Source organism: Rattus norvegicus, chromosome 19 (genome assembly GCF_021556685.1).
Source record: "Rattus norvegicus strain SHRSP/BbbUtx chromosome 19, alternate assembly SHRSP_T2T, whole genome shotgun sequence".
Lineage (NCBI taxonomy): Eukaryota > Metazoa > Chordata > Mammalia > Rodentia > Muridae > Rattus > Rattus norvegicus.
Genome location: NC_141552.1, coordinates 71757540 through 71778010, shown reverse-complemented (window position 1 = coordinate 71778010; position 20471 = coordinate 71757540). Strand labels below are relative to the sequence as shown.

At 43.0% G+C, this 20471-nt stretch overlaps 1 protein-coding gene across 6 annotated transcripts in view; it reads right to left on the bottom strand.

Annotated features, from left to right (window-relative positions):
- The window catches only part of Nrp1 (neuropilin 1), a 155153-nt gene that overhangs the window by 35027 nt on the left and 99655 nt on the right, over positions 1–20471 (bottom strand). For all 6 annotated transcript variants that reach the window (NM_145098.2, NM_001433977.1, NM_001433975.1 and 3 more), the window contains 3 exons: positions 12772–12927; positions 9148–9292; positions 844–1175 (listed from right to left, as the gene is read on the bottom strand). In NM_145098.2, the coding sequence (NP_659566.1) occupies positions 844–1175; positions 9148–9292; positions 12772–12927 (633 nt within the window). The remainder of the gene's footprint in view (positions 1–843; positions 1176–9147; positions 9293–12771; positions 12928–20471) is intronic.

The window sequence follows — 20471 nt, the reverse complement described above, 5'->3', positions numbered from 1 at the left end:
ACTATGTATCCAGGCTGATTGTTTTTGTCGTTTTTGTTTTAGCTCACAGAGATCCTCCATCTTCTGTCTCCTGACATACTTATCTCAACAAAGAAAAAATGTAAACCGTGTGGGGAGATGCAGTTCAGTGGGAGGGCAATTTTTTTTTTGTATCCACTTTCTTCAGTACCATGAACAAACAAACAAATGCTCTGGGGAGAATGTACTTGCTCTGCAGTGATGGGATCTGAGACTAGATCCTCCAGCACCCAAGTTAATGCCAGATTTGGCATGTTGAATCTGTAACCCTCATGCTAGAATGGTGGACACAGTAATCCCGGGAGCTTACTGAGAAGACAACATAGCCAAATCTGTGCTTCCCTGGGAAGCCTGACTTCTGCAAGGACATGAGAAGGGGCTTGGAAGATACATTAGCAGGTAAAGCATTTGCCATGGAAGCATGAGGACCTGGTTTGATCCCCAGAACCTATGCAAAAAGTTAATATAGTCGTGCACACTTGCAATCCTAGGCTTGGGAGGTAGAGATACAAGGATCAATGGGACTTACAGGCATAGATCTTGTTCCAGAAAACCAAGGTGGCTGGCTCCTGTGGGATCATATCCAAGGGTCACCTTTGGCCTCCACACTCATGTGTGTGGTGTTTTATGTTTGTGTGAGCAGATGTGTGTGCATGAACACACACACACACACACACACACACACACACACAAAACCAAACCACCATAAAAATACCAGGACAGGAGGATTTAACGTCTGCCCTGGGCTGGAGAAATGACTTCCTAGTGAGCCAGAGGGCAGGTAGTGTCTCCAGACAGTGGCTACTCCCTACCCCATGGCCTTACCTTAGCCTTGCGCTTGCTGTCATCCATGATCATTTTCCAGTCAGAACCATTGTTACTGTAGGCGATCTTGAACTTCCTCATGAACACTTTGTTTTCTCGGTGCTTCCCACCTTGAATGATGACACCTCTTACTATCTTCTCATCTCCCAGGTCCACTTGGAGCCATTCATTGATGTATGGGTGGGGTGAGGGTGGCAGGGCCCAGCCGGTTCGACTGGTCACCAGGCGGATGTTTTCTGGCATCCAGTTCCTGTCTCCTTGGTTGGATGCTGTAATCTGGGAGTCTGAAATAAGTCCAGACACCATGCCCAACATTCCAGAGCAAGGGTAATCTAGATGATGGGAGAAATAGATGGGCTGAGGTTATTTTCTCAGAGATGCCATGATTAGAAAGAAAACATAACCTTGTATCCATTTATATGATATCTCCAGTCTCTGTACCTTTACAATAGCAGAGTCTTCTCTTCTATAGGTCTCTACTGTCCTTAGACTCATATTCCCATTAAGAAAATCTTGATTCAGAGCATCACTGCCACCCCTCCCCGGATGCTTTTTAGTTCTCCCAAGTTTAATGTCAGTCTAAGGTTCCAGTCTCTTCTGTTCCTAGCAGTTGCTCCCACTTCAAGAAGTGTTGCCTACAAGGAATTTGTGGTTCACGACGGAACATGTGGCCAGAGATACTTAAGGAGATATACTCCCAAGCGAGAAATTGCTGAAGCAAAGTGAAGTTGGTAAGGAGGTGACAAAGGAAGAGCCTGGCTCAGCACGAAAAAAGAAAGAGGCGCAGAGAGCTCAGTGTCCACCTTATCTTACCTTCACCATCAACTGTCCTCAAGACCTATAGTTTTGTGTTTTTAGTTTAACGAAGCCTTGAACCTGATAAGTAGCTGAGGCTAAGGATGACTTTCAACTTCCGATTCTGCTACCTTTATAACTTGGGTGCTGGGGTTACAAATATGTGCTACTACGTTCAATGTGTATGGCGTAATAGATGGCAAACATCAGGGCTTGGTGCACGGTAGGCAATCATGCTACTAACTGAGCTACATTATCAGCCCCTATCGTCCCTCTCTTCTGTCCAACCTTCCATGTTTGAGACAGCGTCTCTGGCTGGTTTGGAATGTACAGAGGCTCATCTGCATATGCCTTTTGAGTTCTGAGATTAAAACCAGCCTGCACATGTATGGAAGCCCCAGACAACCTCTGCCGTTATTCCACAAATGCCACTTGAATTCTGTGATTAAAATTTACTTCTGGGCTAGCTCTCTATTACTTCAAGAAAGAATTTCTGTCTAGGTTTAAAAATCACATTTTGGGTGCTGGGGAGTTAGCTCAGTTGGATCTCTTGGATTTTAAAAGTCAGGCATGGTAGCTGACACTGGTAGTCCAGCACTTGGGAGGCAGAAATAAGCAGTTCCTTGAGCTCACTGGCAGCCAGCCTAGATGAACTGGTGAGCTCCCAATCCCAGTGAGAGATTGTCTCAGAACAAATAAACAAATATGGGCTGCACTTGTGGAATGACAGTTGAGGTTGTCCCTCCGTCTTCACACATCTGCATGAGCACCTCTGATGTGTGTGCCTCCCATGAATTCAAACGCCGGTATCTCATTTTGGATTTATATCAGCTACCTAATATATTCCAGTTAACCAATTCTCCCCCACATCCAGTAGATAGATTTCTTATCAATGCTTTTGGCCAAGATGTTCAGCTTCCTCTCTCCTGATTTCCGAGGCACAGCCTCTTCAAATGTCAAGATGCAGTTCCAGAGTCATGGAAACTTCTGCCTACTTGGGGTGATTGCCCTCCTGGGAATGTGATGGCCCAGGCAGGAAGTGGCTCTAGCTGGGACAGAAATATGCTGTGGGTGGGATTATGAGTCTTGTAATCACAGATAGACTATAAGATGCCCAAGAGCAAGAGCAATAGAATACATGATAGATCTCTTTATATCTTCTGTAGCAACAGGTGAGTGTCCATTGTTGATTGATTGATTGGTTGACTGCTTAATAAGTAACTGACACCAGTTATCTTTTTGAAAAAACCATACAGTTCAATTAAGAACATATAGGAGTGACAACCTAATTTTCTTTGAAACAATTCCATTCTGCACAATGTGGTAAAATAGCAATGTAAAAAGTATAACCACCCTAAGTGATTAGAATACAGCCTCAGTGACCTGACGTGTGGGTTAGCGCCTCTTTTCATGAGCTCTACAATTCTGGAGCATTCACTTCCACACTCGGGGTTTGCAAGCAAGGCTTTGAACACTGCACAATCCATCTCCTCACTTGCATATTCACTGATACCAGAAAGATGAAGCACTTCCTCCCTGGGTGGGGGTAGGGCTTTGTCTCATTCTTTCTCTCCTCTAGACCCGCCTATCATCTTGCTCTCTTCACCATGTAATTTGTGGAAAACATTGACTTATCTTCAAATATCATTCAGCTTAGTCAATATATCCAGTCTGTAATTAAACACACTTTTCTTTTTCTGGTATGCCTTACGATACTTGATCTGTATTTTTTCTTGTATTGGCAAACGTATTTACTCTTTTAGATAACTGTCTTTTGCTAGTTCAAATTTTATGATGTTCTCTCTCTTTCCCTTCCCCTTCCTCCCTCAGTCCCTCCCTGGTTTTTTTTTTTTTTTTTTTTTTTTTTTTTTGACAAGATCTCATGTCCCAGGCTGGTCCTCAATTCACTTTTGAGAATGATCTTGAACTCCTGACTCTTCTGTCACCACTGCCTATGTATTGGGGTTTCAAGTGTGCACTGCCATGTGGTCTCTGCAGTGTTGGGTGCAGAACTCAGGGATTCCTATGAGCTGGGCATGCATACTAACAACCAACCTATTTGCCAAGCCAGATCTTAATTTTATTGAGGGTATGAAACAAGTCATATTTTTCTGTTTTTCTGAGACTTGCTGAGCTTGTTTTTTGCACACTGTCATCCTCAACAAATATTTGCTGAATGAATCAATGTATTATAACAGTCAAAAGCAGCTGCTGTTTCTCGGGGCACCTTCCTGTAACTCAGCCCGGCTTATTTGCTCTGGGTGGGAATCTGGAAACCAAGAATAAACTCAATGGGAAATTATTTTTAAAGGTTTAAACAAAACCATTTGCTGAAGGACTATGAAACTCTTATGCTAAAAACAGAAGTCCCATTTAATGGCTACGGTGGTCACAGCTGCCTGACTTCCAACCGGCTTCTTTACAAAGGTGATGTTCAGACGTTACCATCTGAGAAACACACAGCTAACGTGGATGCTGTAAGCAGAGCAGAGACTGCACCAGATGGATGTCCATTCTCTTACACAGAGATTCTGGGCTGTTTCTTTGCCCAGACATGGCAACAGCTAGTCCACACTCAGTCTGAAGTCAGAGTGTTGAGCCATTCCCCAACATTTCTCTGTGAATGACTCTTCTGAAAAACAGTTATGGGAACTTTGATTTGCTTTTGACTGGAAACTATAAGATTCATACTGTGCATCTGTGGTCATGTGTCTGAGGAACTAAGGACACCATCTTGTACTTTCCTTGATGGTTTTTGAGACAAGGTCTCTCACTAGCCCGAGGGTCGTCAGTTAGCTGGTCATCAACCCCCAGAGAGCCTCCTGTGTCCTCCATCCTACTCTGGATTATAACTGTATGCTACTATGCAGGGCTTTTTATGTGAGCTCTGGAGTCTGAACTCAGGTCCCAGGCTTGTAAGACAAATTCTTTACTGATTGAGCTATTTCCTCAACTTAGCCCATAATTCGCTTTTTAACAATGATGAGGAGAAGAATTCTATTAACAATTAATTCAAGGTTTGAATAAGATGCTAGTTTGCATCAGGGTTTCCTTGGTAGGCAGGCTTAGATGCACTTTTGCCCATGTTGTTAAATTTAACAAGCAAATAAACAACAGAACAAGAAATAGGATACCCAACCAGATTGGAATTTCAGAGAAACAATGACTAATTCTTAGTGTGTCCAAGATTCTGTAATGGGAAATATGTTCACTAACAATTATCATTTTTAAGCCACATCAAGCTTAACTGGGAATTCTGTATTGTGTTTGGCAACACCTTTTTTTTCCTTTTGAAACCTTACAATCAATCCTGGATGAAAGAGACAAGTAGATGATGTTATGGGAAGGGGTCTGGTGTGGCTATTATTAGTGGTATTAATTTACCATAAGATCACTATGCTTGACCTTTAAAGACAAACTGAACACATCCAGTTAATAAGTTTCCAGAGTGAGAAAGTGACCAATAGGTATGGCAATAGCCCCCAGTAGGTATCACCTGGCCTCCCCTGAGGGGATGGGGAGTTTCCTAAGAGTATTGTGGTGTCTGGAAAGGTTGCCCTCATCTTTGATTGACAGGAGCATATGACTACAGGAGAAGAGAGCACCACTGAGCAGAACACACCCTGCATGAGTCCTCCAATGCAATCTTTCCAGTTCCCCAACCCCTTTTCCAAATGATGCAGCTGCTTTAGAGAAACAAGGAGAACATTCCTTCCTCAATCACCTGTAAAGTAGGGTATTTTGCCTGAGTGTGTGGCTTTCTGTGAAACACCCCATCATATCCTCTGGATCTCCAAGATGGCTTTATTTCCAAAGAATTCTGGACCGTGAAACCTAGATTCAAACCCAAAACTCTAGAGACTTTGGAAGTCAGGTAAGTGATTCATTAGGTCCTAAGTTTTCTAATTTGCTAGTTTCTTTAAATGGTTAGATTGAGTTAGGACTTGCCTCCTCATAAAGAGAGGTTGAATGTTCAAGATTGCTTGTTTGTCAGAAAGTATGAGAAGCAGAACTTTTTCATTCAGAAATAACCACTGAACACTATGGTGCCACAGGCCTATGGGGTAGAGAAAGGATGGTGACCAGGCTCTGCTCTCCTGCATTGTCTAGTGCAATAGGACACTGATGACCTACTCTTTCATCAGCCTGTACACACACACATACACTACAGACACAGACACACACAGACACACACAGACACACACAGACACACACAGATGTACACACAGACGCACACAGACGCACACAGACACAGACACACATATACATAGACACACACACAGACTCACACAGACACACACACACACACACAGACACACACACACACACAGACTCACACACACACACACAGACTCACACAGACTCACACAGACACACACAGACAGACACAGACACACACAGACACACATAGATGTACACACAGACACAGACACACATATACATAGACACACACACAGACTCACACAGACACACACACACACAGACACACACACACAGACTCACACACACACACACAGACTCACACAGACTCACACACAGAAACAGAGACACACAGAGACACACAGAGACACACAGAGACACACAGAGACACACAGACACAGACACACACACACACACACACACACACACACAGAGACACCAGCTCTACCTGGGGCTTATCATGCATTCTGTTTAGTGAGGAATGTCCTTGCCTTATTGTATGGGGGCATCTAGTGAGCACTTTAAGAGCCAAGTACGTTATAAATATTCTTTCATTGAATCCTCATCACAGCTCATCAAGGTATCTTACAGACCAGAAACTGTACATCTGAAACGCAGAGGGTCTTGGCCTGCAGTCAGGCACTCACGGAGTGGACAGTCCTGAGACAGGCATGACCCTTCTGGCTGTGTAACCATCATAATGACATTTTGCCCTATTTAAAAAACCTGCCAAGGTCAGTTTCTGGGAAATTACAGCCATTTCAGTAGAGAGAAAAACAAAACCACTAAGAACCAAAACCCAACTGTGTACTTAAAATAACAAAACAAGCTGTGTTGAAAATAATAGAACAAACTACTTTAGATATTGTTAAATAAATAAACAGTCCATCTTACTATTTTTTAAAAAATCTAATAAATTACTTTCTTTTTTGGTTCAAATTCCTAGAATTACCTCCTGGGATGTCCTTATGAAAATAAAAAGAATGATTTGAGTTCAAATAAATATTTTATTTAACTAAAAGGACACAACATAAATCTTAAGAGACTGAATAGTCAAGAGTTCAGAGTTCAGACTAATTTGGAGTCTTTATGAAGCTCCCTTCTAAATAAAATCCCAGGGTAGTGACATGACACCAGGTTAGAGAAATGGACCAGAAATTCCCACCCAGACCTCATGTGGCTTTATTCCTATGAATTTATGTGCAGAGTCCTAAATTAGGAATGCTGTAAAGTCCCCTAGAATGTTCTTCTATTTATATATTATCAAAAATAAAAACAAGGTTACATCTGACTTTCCAGTGCCTGACCCTCCTCCAAATGTCCCTCTACCCAATCCCTGTCTCCAAGACCTTGAACTTTCTAAGTCTCGAATTGTCACACACTGAACAGGTCTGTGCTACAGTGGAAACGAATAAAGCTCGGTTCTGACGTCAGATCAGGAAAGTTTTACTTTCCAATACAGACTTTTCTGCAGAGGTTTTTTTCATGTGCTTCTCAACACAGCACCTCCACTCTGATGGGAAAGTCCCAGGGGGATGTTTTCATCAAAAGCCAGTTTTTTTTAAATTAAATAATCAAATTTAGTAGGGAAAGCATAAAGTGAATTGAGAAATTAAATGTTCTAACTAAGAACACAGTCAGAATACAGTGGTTCACTGAAGATTGGAAGTTGTTTTAGTTTTAACTGCCTTCTTAGTGAATCAATCACACATTCTGTGTTTCAGTCTTTTAAAAAAGACTCATCTGTGTTTTATATGTATTCCTGTTTGCATATGTATTGCACCACATGTATGCAGTGCCACATGTAGGCAGGAAGAAGGCATGGGATCCCCTGGAACTGACACTTGTGAGCTGTCATGTGGGAGCTATAAACTGAACTTGGGTCCTCTGGAAGAGTAGTTGTTGCTCTTAACCACTGGCCCATTTCTCCAACTCCTATGGTCTTTAATTTTTGAAATATGATGATTACATGTATGCTGCTGTTGCTTTCAAAAGAAAGTTCTGTAACATATCTACTTTCATGGAAAAGGGTTGGAACATGGCTGCTGTCCATCAGAATGTAGGACAACCCCACAGTTAATAAGGACCTTACAGAAGTCTTGAAGTCCTTGGGTCTAGAGCCAGCCTCACTGCAGGTACACCTTGATTTCCAGTCACCCAGCCTTACCTTCTCCCAGACATTTAACAAGAGCTAAGTGTATATCATCATTTTTACCATAAATAGGAATAGCCTTTTGTTCTAATATAAAGGGGGCTTCTCAAGCACTGTTTGAAGAACAAACCAGAAATGTTCACAAGTTAACTTAGAATACCCAGTTAAGAAGTGGTAATGCAGTTCCTACCATGGTAGAGTGCTTGCCTACTGTGCACAATCCTCAGGTTCAATCCCCAGGAGAAACATACATATAGAGTCATCAAAAATAGAGGAAAAATTCATGACAGAGTTGCCAGGGTGCTAAGGGAGTGAAAGCAGCCCTTGTTTGAGGTCAAGCTCCTTAAGTGTAGCTACCTCTGGACTTCAACACTGCAAAGAGAAAAGCCAGTGTGGAGCCTTCCTCAGAGCAGTTTATCAGGACCCAATATTAATGATCGGCATGCTGCCAACCCAAGAAGCAGAGGCCAATGACTTATCAGAGACTATTCAGTAGAAAGGGGGACACTGACAGAAACCCTGCCCTTCTAAATGTTAAATGTTTGTGTCCATCTCTCTACCTGCCATGTGGGGTAGCCAATATGGGCTCAGATCTGTGGCTGTTATCCAGGAGAGGAAAACCAGGCCTGGGAAATTCAAGTAGATCACCTGGAAAACGGCTGATGAGTTAAGGTAGAACTTGAATTTAGACAACAGGTCTACATCCAGTGTACGGGCCCGTATGGCTCGAGTATAAAATGTTCCCCACCGGTACATGTTTTTGAATACTTCATCTCTAGCCGCTGGGACTTTTGGGGAAGGTCATAAAATTTTTAGGCTGTAGAATGTCACTGGAGGAAGTGAGTCACTGGGGGAAGACCTTGACTTCTTTCTTCTCTGATTCCTAGCTTGGATATAAACAGTTACCTCCCACTACTGCTTACCATGCCTCCCTGCTGTGACGAACTGGGTTCACTTCAACTGCAAGCCAAAATAAACCTTTAAGTTTCTTCTTAGGTATCTTGTCACACTAACAAGAAAAGTAACTGATAAAGACCTTAACTACCAAATAAATATGAGCAGATGTCGCCTTCATATTTGAACATAGGAAAAAAAATTCTCCTTGAATGGAAAAGTCTACATCAATTCAAGGGGGAAACTTCCAGGCTGGTAACTACCTGTTATCTTGCAGCCATAAACTTCAAATCTCATAGATATTCCAGTTTCCCAGGATGCAGGTTTGATTCGGACAAATCGAGTTATCAGTGGTTTGGGGAAAACTCCAAAGACAACATCCGTGGGATTGGTGTTTCCCTGAAAGATCTAGATGGGAGAGAGTTAACAAACTGTATTAGAAACAAATCCCAGATGTCCTCAAATGCTTGTAGAAATTGTTTACAGTTCTAGCGGGTTTGTTTTTTCTACCAAGGTTGGCATGCCATTAGCAACCTGCCATGCAATTTTCCCAAATAACTGTAATCAAAGAGAACCCTGTCCAACGTAGAATACCACCCCAATCATGTATTCTTGAGTGGCTACAGCCTCTAAAAGCACTGTGACCAGGATGACATTTATTAAAGGACACATGCTGACATCTTCAAAAGTGATAAGTTGCTAACTTTACCTGAAGAGCCGCAGTTGCACACGTTCCACAGAAGCTCCTACCATCATCGTTCCCAGTAGCTCCCTGAAGGACCGCTCTTAGAATCCTGGGTTAGGTCTGGCTTTTTGAAATTCTAGCTCATGATCTCAGATACAACCCTAAGCCAAATACCTTCCTCCCTTTCCCCTTCCTTCTTTTTGCAAACATTGTTGCTTGCATCCCTGGCCAACCTTGAACGCACTGGGTAAGTGAAAATGACGTTAAATCCCTCATCTTTTTGCTTCTACCTCTCAAGAGCTGGGACTTCAGGGATGTACCTTGTGCATGGCTTATGTGGTAATTGGGATGGACACCAGGGCTTTGTGCATACGAAGCAAGCACTCCAGCCACTGAGCCACATCCTCAGCTTCCTGCCCTCTTTGCTTACTTGGTCCCTTGGCAGATGTTCTTAGTCATGCATCTGTGGTTTTAATACTTAGGAGTTATTGGTAAAATTATGCTTCGGTGGTCAGAGGCAAAACTAAAAATAAATGACTTTTAACTGAAAACTCCTAGTCTTCTGCTTCTAGGTACAAATGGGTACTTTGATTCTAAGAACAATGAGGCATGTGGCCACAAAGGCCGGGAGGGCCTGGTATAAAGCAGGTGCCTGTGAATGTCCTTTGGGACCATGTGGAATGTGGTTGCGTTGTTTACGGGATCTTTGTACGATATCAGGGAATGTTCTGGCAAAAACCTTCCTCAGATAAGAGTGGAAGCTTCTGTTTTGTAGATTTGTGGGTCAGTTATGGGTGAGGACGGCAGCAGTATTTAAACCAGGTGATTGTGATGCACGTCTTAAATCCCAGCATTCAGGAGGCAGAGGGAGGTAGATCTCCTGAGTTCAAGGCCAGCCTAGTCTACACAGAAAGCTTCAGGACAACCTGAGCTACATAGAGGGACCCTGTTTTAACATTCCCCCATCCAAATAAAGTAAAAAAAAAAATAGCAGTTCTCTGTGGTACCGGGTGTGTCAAGCACTGTGACTCTCCACGATCTCTCAGGTGTTATTACCAGAGCCTTCCTTGCAGGGCTGTAGGAACAGAGGTCATCTGGATGCTCTGGTTTCATTTAGGTTCAGTGAAGACCCCATATGCCAAGGCTCATCCCTGCTGCATGCTTTTTTATCCACTCGGCCCAGGAGCACTTATGAGTACAGGGCTGCCATTGCTCTAAAACATCAAGTCATGAAACTTCGGGGCAGCACTGCCTTGCGTCCTTTCCATAAGGCCAGATGTGAGGGGTTTTCTTTCCCAGGTAGAGATGGGGTCCCATGTTGTCAATCTTTCATAGCCCTTGTACTATCCATGGAGTCTTCCATGGAACTCTCTTCCCACAGAGGAGCTGTTCCCTTGCACTTACTTGCCTTCATCTTGTTTGCCCTCCATGAGAAAGGGATTTTGGCACTGATCAAGGGAGTCCTTATTTGTATTTTACTTCATATCTGCAGAGCCTTTCCTCAGTTCTAGCCAAGACTGTGAGTGTTCAAGTAAACTGAGGCCACGTGAACTGAATGGGCCTCCCTACAGTGTGTGTGTGTGTGTGTGTGTGTGTGTGTGTGTGTGTGTGTGTACGCGCGCACATGCATGCACACACACGGGATCATAAACACATGTATAAGGGCAGGGGTAACCTCAGGTGTTGTTTTTCAGACAGTATTCACCTAGATTTTTGAGACAGGGTCTCTCACTGGTCTACAAGGAGTGTGATGGATCCTCCTGTTTCCAAAGCTCATGGCTATGGTGACAAGCACATCCCACCCTACTCCCTGCTTTAAAAATTATCTATCTATCTATCTATCTATCTATCTATCTATCTATCTATCTATCTACCTATCTATCTATTTTTATGTATGTATTTATTATATATAGGTACATGTGTGGTACATGTTAGTTGTTCTACTTCCACCCTTTAGGTCCTGGGAATGGAATTTGGGTTGACAGGCTTATGGATGAGCACCTTTACCTACCAAGCCATCTCACTGGCATGTGTATGTATGTGTGTTTATATATCTATCTCTATCTATCTCTATCTATCTATCTTTCTCTCTCTCTATCTATCTATCTATCTATCTATCTATCTATCTATCTATCCATCCATCCCCCCACCCACTCTGTGTATCTATCCATCCATCCACTCTGTCTGTCTATCTATCTTTATCTTTATCTCTATCTATCCATCCATCTGCCTACCCACTCATTCACTTACGCTATCTATCTATCTATCTATCTATCTATCTATCTATCTATCTATCTATCTATCTATCCATCCACCCACCCTGTCTGTCTGTCTGTCTATCTATCTATCTATCTATCTATCTATCTATCTATCTATCTATAAAACATGGGTTCTGAGGATGGAACTCAGGTCCCCAGGCTTGTGTGGTTAGAAATTAATTGGCTGAGTATCTCTCCAGCCCCTCAAGCATTTGATTTTGAGTAACATCAAATATGAATGCTCAAGAATCTTTTGATTAATAAATCAGAACAAGTATAACTAACTTCAAATAAGTAGGGCCAGCTGAGGGCTCAGGAACCTCCGTTCCTAAACAACGGAGGGCAGGATAAGTGTACTGAGGCTGGGCTCAGCTGCCCCACTGGGTGAAGCTCCAAGTGAGGAGGCAGCATGCTATCTGTGTGACCTGAAAAGAACACGGCAAAATGCCCACTGTTCTGTTCTTACAAGAGAAAGCCAATTGTACTTGTAAATGAGTTTGTGACCACTGGGGGTAGATGAAAGGGCTCTAGCCCATTACAGAGAGGGAAAGAGAAAAAGATGTATGAACAAAGAGTGAAGAAACACAGGGTGAACCCAAATAAATGAAGTAAAAAAACCATCAGGAACTTCTGAGTGGGTAATGTTAGGTTGCACACTGTCTGTCTCTGGGGTTGAAGGTGATTCTTGAGTCTGTTGTTTAATTCAGTTTATGCTGTCTTTTTTACTAACATCTGTGTAACTTCCTCCTGGCCTTTGGATCTGGGAACATGAGCCTCTGGTCAGATTTAAATCCCTAATTGCACTTTTCATTTTAAATTAATTCAAAAAATAAACCAGGCCTGACAGAAAAATCCCCATATAAACAAATAAAAATTGATCATGCATGTGAAGACTTTGGTAGGGAAAGGGGGGGAGGAGGGGGAGGGGAAGAAGCCAAACTCACAATGGCTTTATTTCCCTCCTTCAGGGTGATCCAGTCCTCTCCGTTGGAGCTGATGTCTACTCTGTAAGTCTTGACATAATATTTCTTCTTGGTTTCCTTGGAAATGGCACCCTGTGTCCCCACAGCAGTAACGAATCGCAGGAGGCCCAAGTCCACCTGCAAGAAAATGACACAGGGGTTCAGTCAGCAGCCCCATCGAGCACAGCTGCGACCTAAGCAGCTTTTCCTGCAGGTTCTACAGGGGTTTCATCCATCAGATCCAGCAGGGCCCAAGGTGACGTCAATGGCCCCTATCATCCCAACCCCCCTCTAAAGGAAGGCAAAGGCTGTCAACCTGCCTTCTAGGTGTTTATGCCTGCATAGGTCAGTGCCACTGCCAGCTTGGGTCAGAGAAACTTCCTGCAGTAGGTAACAATTCCTACAGAGACTCAGAACTGGTCAAAGTGTGGAGAATAATAGAGTGCTCAGCCCTGATCAGGGCATCTGCATTATTACTTTCAAGGCTTGGGGAACATCGCAGAAGGGGATAGAGAAAGACTGTAGGATCTGGAATAAGGGGTGGAGTTTTGTGCAATGCTGTCATCCAGGCATGACATGACTTATATCCACTGACTTTACCTGCATAAGGCATGCACGAGAATGGGCCTGTCCATACCCCCCTGCCACACACACACACACACACACACACACACACACACACACACACACACACACAGAGGAATCTATCAGTGAAGGAGTAAGAGATATTTTCTTAGTGGTGTAGCCACTAGCAAATTGCCCACACTCCTGTAAGCAACCCTGAATAAAATCCATTGGTACACAGACACAAACAGACACACACACACAGACACAGACATACCAAGAGATGGGGGGAGAGGGAAAGGAGGAGGGAGAGGGGTTATGAGAAAGGAGAATGTTCACACCACTGCAGCCAAGATGACTTGATCCATGGTACAGAGGAGAAAATTGAGTTCATGTCAGTATATCTTCCAATACATTAAACATACTTTCCAAAGTATATCATATGTGTAATTTTACAGATGAAGAATCAAGACAGACAAGACTGGTGTACACACTAGCTACTGGGAAGGCGGGAAGTATGCCTCCCATCTGATCCAGTTGATCTTGTCTCCCAACTCTTTCTAGCATCCCACTTCCTTCCAGTGAGATGATACCAGAAAGGGCACTGATGTAAGGCCCTAGGAGTGCTACGGTTCTAGGAAGACACAGGTAGAGTCTGGGATGGTCTGGCCAGGAGAAGAATGCAGGAAGGCTGGCCCCATGTGAAGCCCCTTCCTTCTACCTTTTTGTTCATGGCCTTGCTATAAGCAGCTATGTTGAGAAGCAGATGGATCCCCAGGCAAAATGGGGAGGAAAGATATCATTAAGCAAAGCTTGTAAGCTCCTCTTGGTCAGTTTCCAGTGAGGCTTCCCAACAAGAGAGCCTCACGTTGTGTGTCTTGTTTGTTAATCTCATACCCTGGAGGATAGTGAGGACTTAAAGGTAAATTGTATTCTGTTCTGTGTTCCCACCGTGATTAGCTAGCTGTCATAGCAACTGGGACAGTGGTTATAAACTAGAATCCCTGAACACATCCCCCTCATGTGTATATGTAATGTATGTGTTTATGTATGTATATTCAGGTATATTTTGTGTCTGTCTCTGCAAGGATGGAGTCATAAGCCAGTGCTGTCACACACAGCTTTTTCACATGGATTTGGGGGATTGAATTTAGGTCTTCAAGTTTGCATAGCAAGCACTATGCCAATTGAGCTACCTACCCTCCCAGCTTAGAAAGACCTTTCCTGCTTCTGTTCCTATTCCTCAAATATTGTCTGTATAATAAAACTTTCTTATTGTCATCATTAATAATTACATATAACTTAGAAATAAAACTCGTGATGAGTCTCCATGTGTTGAGTGTTTTCACTGCCTTTCCTTAGATATTTCCTGGAAAGCTGTTTCCTTCTATTTGTTGTATGACCTGGATTTTACAGAGGAAAAAAGAAAAAAGAAATGTCTTTCTAAAAAAGATACACAACAACACCCGCGGATCCCGGCCCGCAGCAGCTCTCTGCTCCCAGACTTGGTGAGAGAGAGACCCAACCGCCTGGTCAGGTGGGCACTCCTGAGGCTGCAGAGCAGAAGACACCACCAACACTGCTCACCCCTGCCCACATCCCTGGCCCAAGAGGAAACTGTATAAGGCCTCTGGGCTCCCGTGGGGGAGGGCCCAGGAGCGGCAGGACCCCGCCGGAACCTGAGGGAAACAGACCTGATAAACAGTTCTCTGCACCCAAATCCCGTGGGAGGGAGAGCTAAACCTTCAGAGAGGCAGACAAGCCTGGGAAACCAGAAGTGACTGCTCCCTGCACACACATCTCGGACGCCAGAGGAAAAAGCCAAAGACCATCTGGAACCCTGGTGCACTGAAGCTCCCGGAAGGGGCGGCACAGGTCTTCCTGGTTGCTGCCGCTGCAGAGAGCCCGTGGGGAACACCCCACGAGGGAACCTGAGCCTCGGGACCACAGGTAAGACCAAATTTTCTGCTGCAAGAAAGCTGCCTGGTGAGCTTGGGACACAGGAAAGCAGAATTTCTCTAGGACCGGGCACGTTCTGTGTTTACCGGAAGTCCCACACCCGCGGATCCCGGCCCGCAGCAGCTCTCTGCTCCCAGACCCGGTGAGAGAGAGACCCAACCGCCTGGTCAGGTGGGCACTCCTGAGGCTGCAGAGCGGAAGAGACCACCAACTCTGCTCACCCCTGCCCACATCCCTGGCCCAAGAGGAAACTGTATAAGGCCTCTGGGCTCCCGTGGGGAAGGGCCCAGGAGCGGCAGGACCCCTGTGCCTGAGACACCGCGGGAACCTGAAAGAAACAGACCAGATAAACAGTTCTCTGCACCCAAATCCCGTGGGAGGGAGAGCTAAACCTTCAGAGAGGCAGACAAGCCTGGGAAACCAGAAGTGACTGCTCCCTGCACACACATCTCAGACGCCAGAGGAAAAAGCCAAAGACCATCTGGAACCCTGGTGCACTGAAGTTCCCGGAAGGGGCGGCACAGGTCTTCCTGGTTGCTGCCGCTGCAGAGAGCCCGTGGGCAGCACCCCACGAGCGAACCTGAGCCTCGGGACCACAGGTAAGACCAACTTTTCTGCTGCAAGAAAGCTGCCTGGTGAACTCAAGACACAGGCCCACAGGAACAGCTGAAGACCTGTAGAGAGGAAAAACTACACGCCAGAAAGCAGAACACTCTGTCCCCGTAACTGATTGAAAGAGAGGAAAACAGGTCTACAGCACTCCTGTCACACAGGCTTATAGGACAGTCTAGCCACTGTCAGAAATAGCAGAACAAAGTAACACTAGAGATAATCTGATGGCGAGAGGCAAGCGCAGGAACCCAAGCAACAGAAACCAAGACTACATGCCATCATCGGAGCCCAATTCTCCCACCAAAACAAACATGGAATATCCAAACACACCAGAAAAGCAAGATCTAGTTACAAAATCATATTTGATCATGATGCTGGAGGACTTCAAGAAAGACATGAACACACTTAGGGAAGCACAGGAAAACATTAATAAACAAGTAAAAGCCTACAGAGAGGAATCACAAAAATCCCTGAAAGAATTCCAGGAAAACACAATCAAACAGTTGAAGGAATTAAAAATGGAAATGGAAGCAATCAAGAAAGAACACATGGAAACAACCCTGGATATAGAAAACCAAAAGAAGAGACAAGGAGCTGTAGATACAAGCCTCACCAACAGAATTCAAGAGATGGAAGAGAGAATCTCAGGAGCAGAAGATTCCATAGAAATCATTGACTCAACTGTCAAAGATAATGTAAAGCGGAAAAAGCTACTGGTCCAAAACATACAGGAAATCCAGGACTCAATGAGGAGATCAAACCTAAGGATAATAGGTATAGAAGAGAGTGAGGACTCCCAGCTCAAAGGACCAGTAAATATCTTCAACAAAATCATAGAAGAAAACTTCCCTAACCTAAAAAAAGAGATACCCATAGACATACAAGAAGCCTACAGAACTCCAAATAGATTGGACCAGAAAAGAAACACCTCCCGTCACATAATTGTCAAAACACCAAACGCACAAAATAAAGAAAGAATATTAAAAGCAGTAAGGGAAAAAGGTCAAGTAACATATAAAGGCAGACCTATCAGAATCACACCAGACTTCTCGCCAGAAACTATGAAGGCCAGAAGATCCTGGACTGATGTCATACAGACCCTAAGAGAACACAAATGCCAGCCCAGGTTACTGTATCCAGCAAAACTCTCAATTAACATTGATGGAGAAACCAAGATATTCCATGACAAAACCAAATTTACACAATATCTTTCTACAAATCCAGCACTACAAAGGATAATAAATGGTAAAGGCCAACATAAGGAGGCAAGCTATACCCTAGAAGAAGCAAGAAACTAATCGTCTTGGCAACAAAACAAAGAGAATGAAAGCACACAAACATAACCTCACATCCAAATATGAATATAAAGGGAAGCAATAATCACTATTCCTTAATATCTCTCAATATCAATGGCCTCAACTCCCCAATAAAAAGACATAGATTAACAAACTGGATACGCAATGAGGACCCTGCATTCTGCTGCCTACAGGAAACACACCTCAGAGACAAAGACAGACACTACCTCAGAGTGAAAGGCTGGAAAACAACTTTCCAAGCAAATGGTCAGAAGAAGCAAGCTGGAGTAGCCATTCTAATATCAAATAAAATCAATTTCCAACTAAAAGTCATCAAAAAAGATAAGGAACGACACTTCATATTCATCAAAGGAAAAATCCACCAAGATGAACTCTCAATCCTAAATATCTATGCCCCAAATACAAGGGCACCTACATACGTAAAAGAAACCTTACTAAAGCTCAAAACACACATTGCACCTCACACAATAATAGTGGGAGACTTCAACACCCCACTCTCATCAATGGACAGATCATGGAAACAGAAATTAAACAGTGATGTCGACAGACTAAGAGAAGTCATGAGCCAAATGGACTTAACGGATATTTATAGAACATTCTATCCTAAAGCAAAAGGATATACCTTCTTCTCAGCTCCTCATGGTACTTTCTCCAAAATTGACCATATAATTGGTCAAAAAACGGGCCTCAACAGGTACAGAAAGATAGAGATAATCCCATGCATGCTATCGGACCACCACGGCCTAAAACTGGTCTTCAATAACAATAAGGGAAGAATGCCCACATATACGTGGAAATTGAACAATGCTCTACTCAATGATAACCTGGTCAAGGAAGAAATAAAGAAAGAAATTAAAAACTTTTTAGAATTTAATGAAAATGAAGATACAACATACCCAAACTTATGGGACACAATGAAAGCTGTGCTAAGAGGAAAACTCATAGCGCTGAGTGCCTGCAGAAAGAAACAGGAAAGAGCATATGTCAGCAGCTTGACAGCACACCTAAAAGCTCTAGAACAAAAAGAAGCAAATACACCCAGGAGGAGTAGAAGGCAGGAAATAATCAAACTCAGAGCTGAAATCAACCAAGTAGAAACAAAAAGGACCATAGAAAGAATCAACAGAACCAAAAGTTGGTTCTTTGAGAAAATCAACAAGATAGATAAACCCTTAGCCAGACTAACGAGAGGACACAGAGAGTGCGTCCAAATTAACAAAATTAGAAATGAAAAGGGAGACATAACTACAGATTCAGAGGAAATTCAAAAAATCATCAGATCTTACTATAAAAACCTATATTCAACAAAATTTGAAAATCTTCAGGAAATGGACAATTTCCTAGACAGATACCAGGTATCGAAGTTAAATCAGGAACAGATAAACCAGTTAAACAACCCCATAACTCCTAAGGAAATAGAAGCAGTCATTAAAGGTCTTCCAACCAAAAAGAGCCCAGGTCCAGACGGGTTTAGTGCAGAATTCTATCAAACCTTCATAGAAGACCTCATACCAATATTATCCAAACTATTCCACAAAAGTGAAACAGATGGAGCACTACCGAATTCCTTCTACGAAGCCACAATTACTCTTATACCTAAACCACACAAAGACACAACAAAGAAAGAGAACTTCAGACCAATTTCCCTTATGAATATCGACGCAAAAATACTCAATAAAATTCTGGCAAACCGAATTCAAGAGCACATCAAAACAATCATCCACCATGATCAAGTAGGCTTCATCCCAGGCATGCAGGGATGGTTTAATATACGGAAAACCATCAACGTGATCCATCATATAAACAAACTGAAAGAACAAAACCACATGATCATTTCATTAGATGCTGAGAAAGCATTTGACAAAATTCAACACCCCTTCATGATAAAAGTCCTGGAAAGAATAGGAATTCAAGGCCCATACCTAAACATAGTAAAAGCCATATACAGCAAACCAGTTGCTAACATTAAACTAAATGGAGAGAAACTTGAAGCAATCCCACTAAAATCAGGGACTAGACAAGGCTGCCCACTCTCTCCCTACTTATTCAATATAGTTCTTGAAGTTCTAGCCAGAGCAATCAGACAACAAAAGGAGATCAAGGGGATACAGATCGGAAAAGAAGAAGTCAAAATATCACTATTTGCAGATGACATGATAGTATATTTAAGTGATCCCAAAAGTTCCACCAGAGAACTACTAAAGCTGATAAACAACTTCAGCAAAGTGGCTGGGTATAAAATTAACTCAAATAAATCAGTTGCCTTCCTCTATACAAAAGAGAAACAAGCCGAGAAAGAAATTAGGGAAACGACACCCTTCATAATAGACCCAAATAATATAAAGTACCTTGGTGTGACTTTAACCAAGCAAGTAAAAGATCTGTACAATAAGAACTTCAAGACACTGAGGAAAGAAATTGAAGAAGACCTCAGAAGATGGAAAGATCTCCCATGCTCATGGATTGGCAGGATTAATATAGTAAAAATGGCCATTTTACCAAAAGCAATCTACAGATTCAATGCAATCCCCATCAAAATACCAATCCAATTCTTCAAAGAGTTAGACAGAACAATTTGCAAATTCATCTGGAATAACAAAAAACCCAGGATAGCTAAAGCTATCCTCAACAATAAAAGGACTTCAGGGGGAATCACTATCCCTGAACTCAAGCAGTATTACAGAGCAATAGTGATAAAAACTGCATGGTATTGGTACAGAGACAGACAGATAGACCAATGGAATAGAATTGAAGACCCAGAAATGAACCCACACACCTATGGTCACTTGATTTTTGACAAAGGAGCCAAAACCATCCAATGGAAAAAAGATAGCATTTTCAGCAAATGGTGCTGGTTCAACTGGAGGGCAACATGTAGAAGAATGCAGATCGATCCATGCTTATCACCCTGTACAAAGCTTAAGTCCAAGTGGATCAAGGACCTCCACATCAAACCAGACACACTCAAACTAATAGAAGAAAAACTAGGGAAGCATCTGGAACACATGGGCACTGGAAAAAATTTCCTGAACAAAACACCAATGGCTTATGCTCTAAGATCAAGAATCGACAAATGGGATCTCATAAAACTACAAAGCTTCTGTAAGGCAAAGGACACGGTGGTTAGGACAAAACGGCAACCAACAGATTGGGAAAAGATCTTTACCAATCCTACAACAGATAGAGGCCTTATATCCAAAATATACAAAGAACTCAAGAAGTTAGACCGCA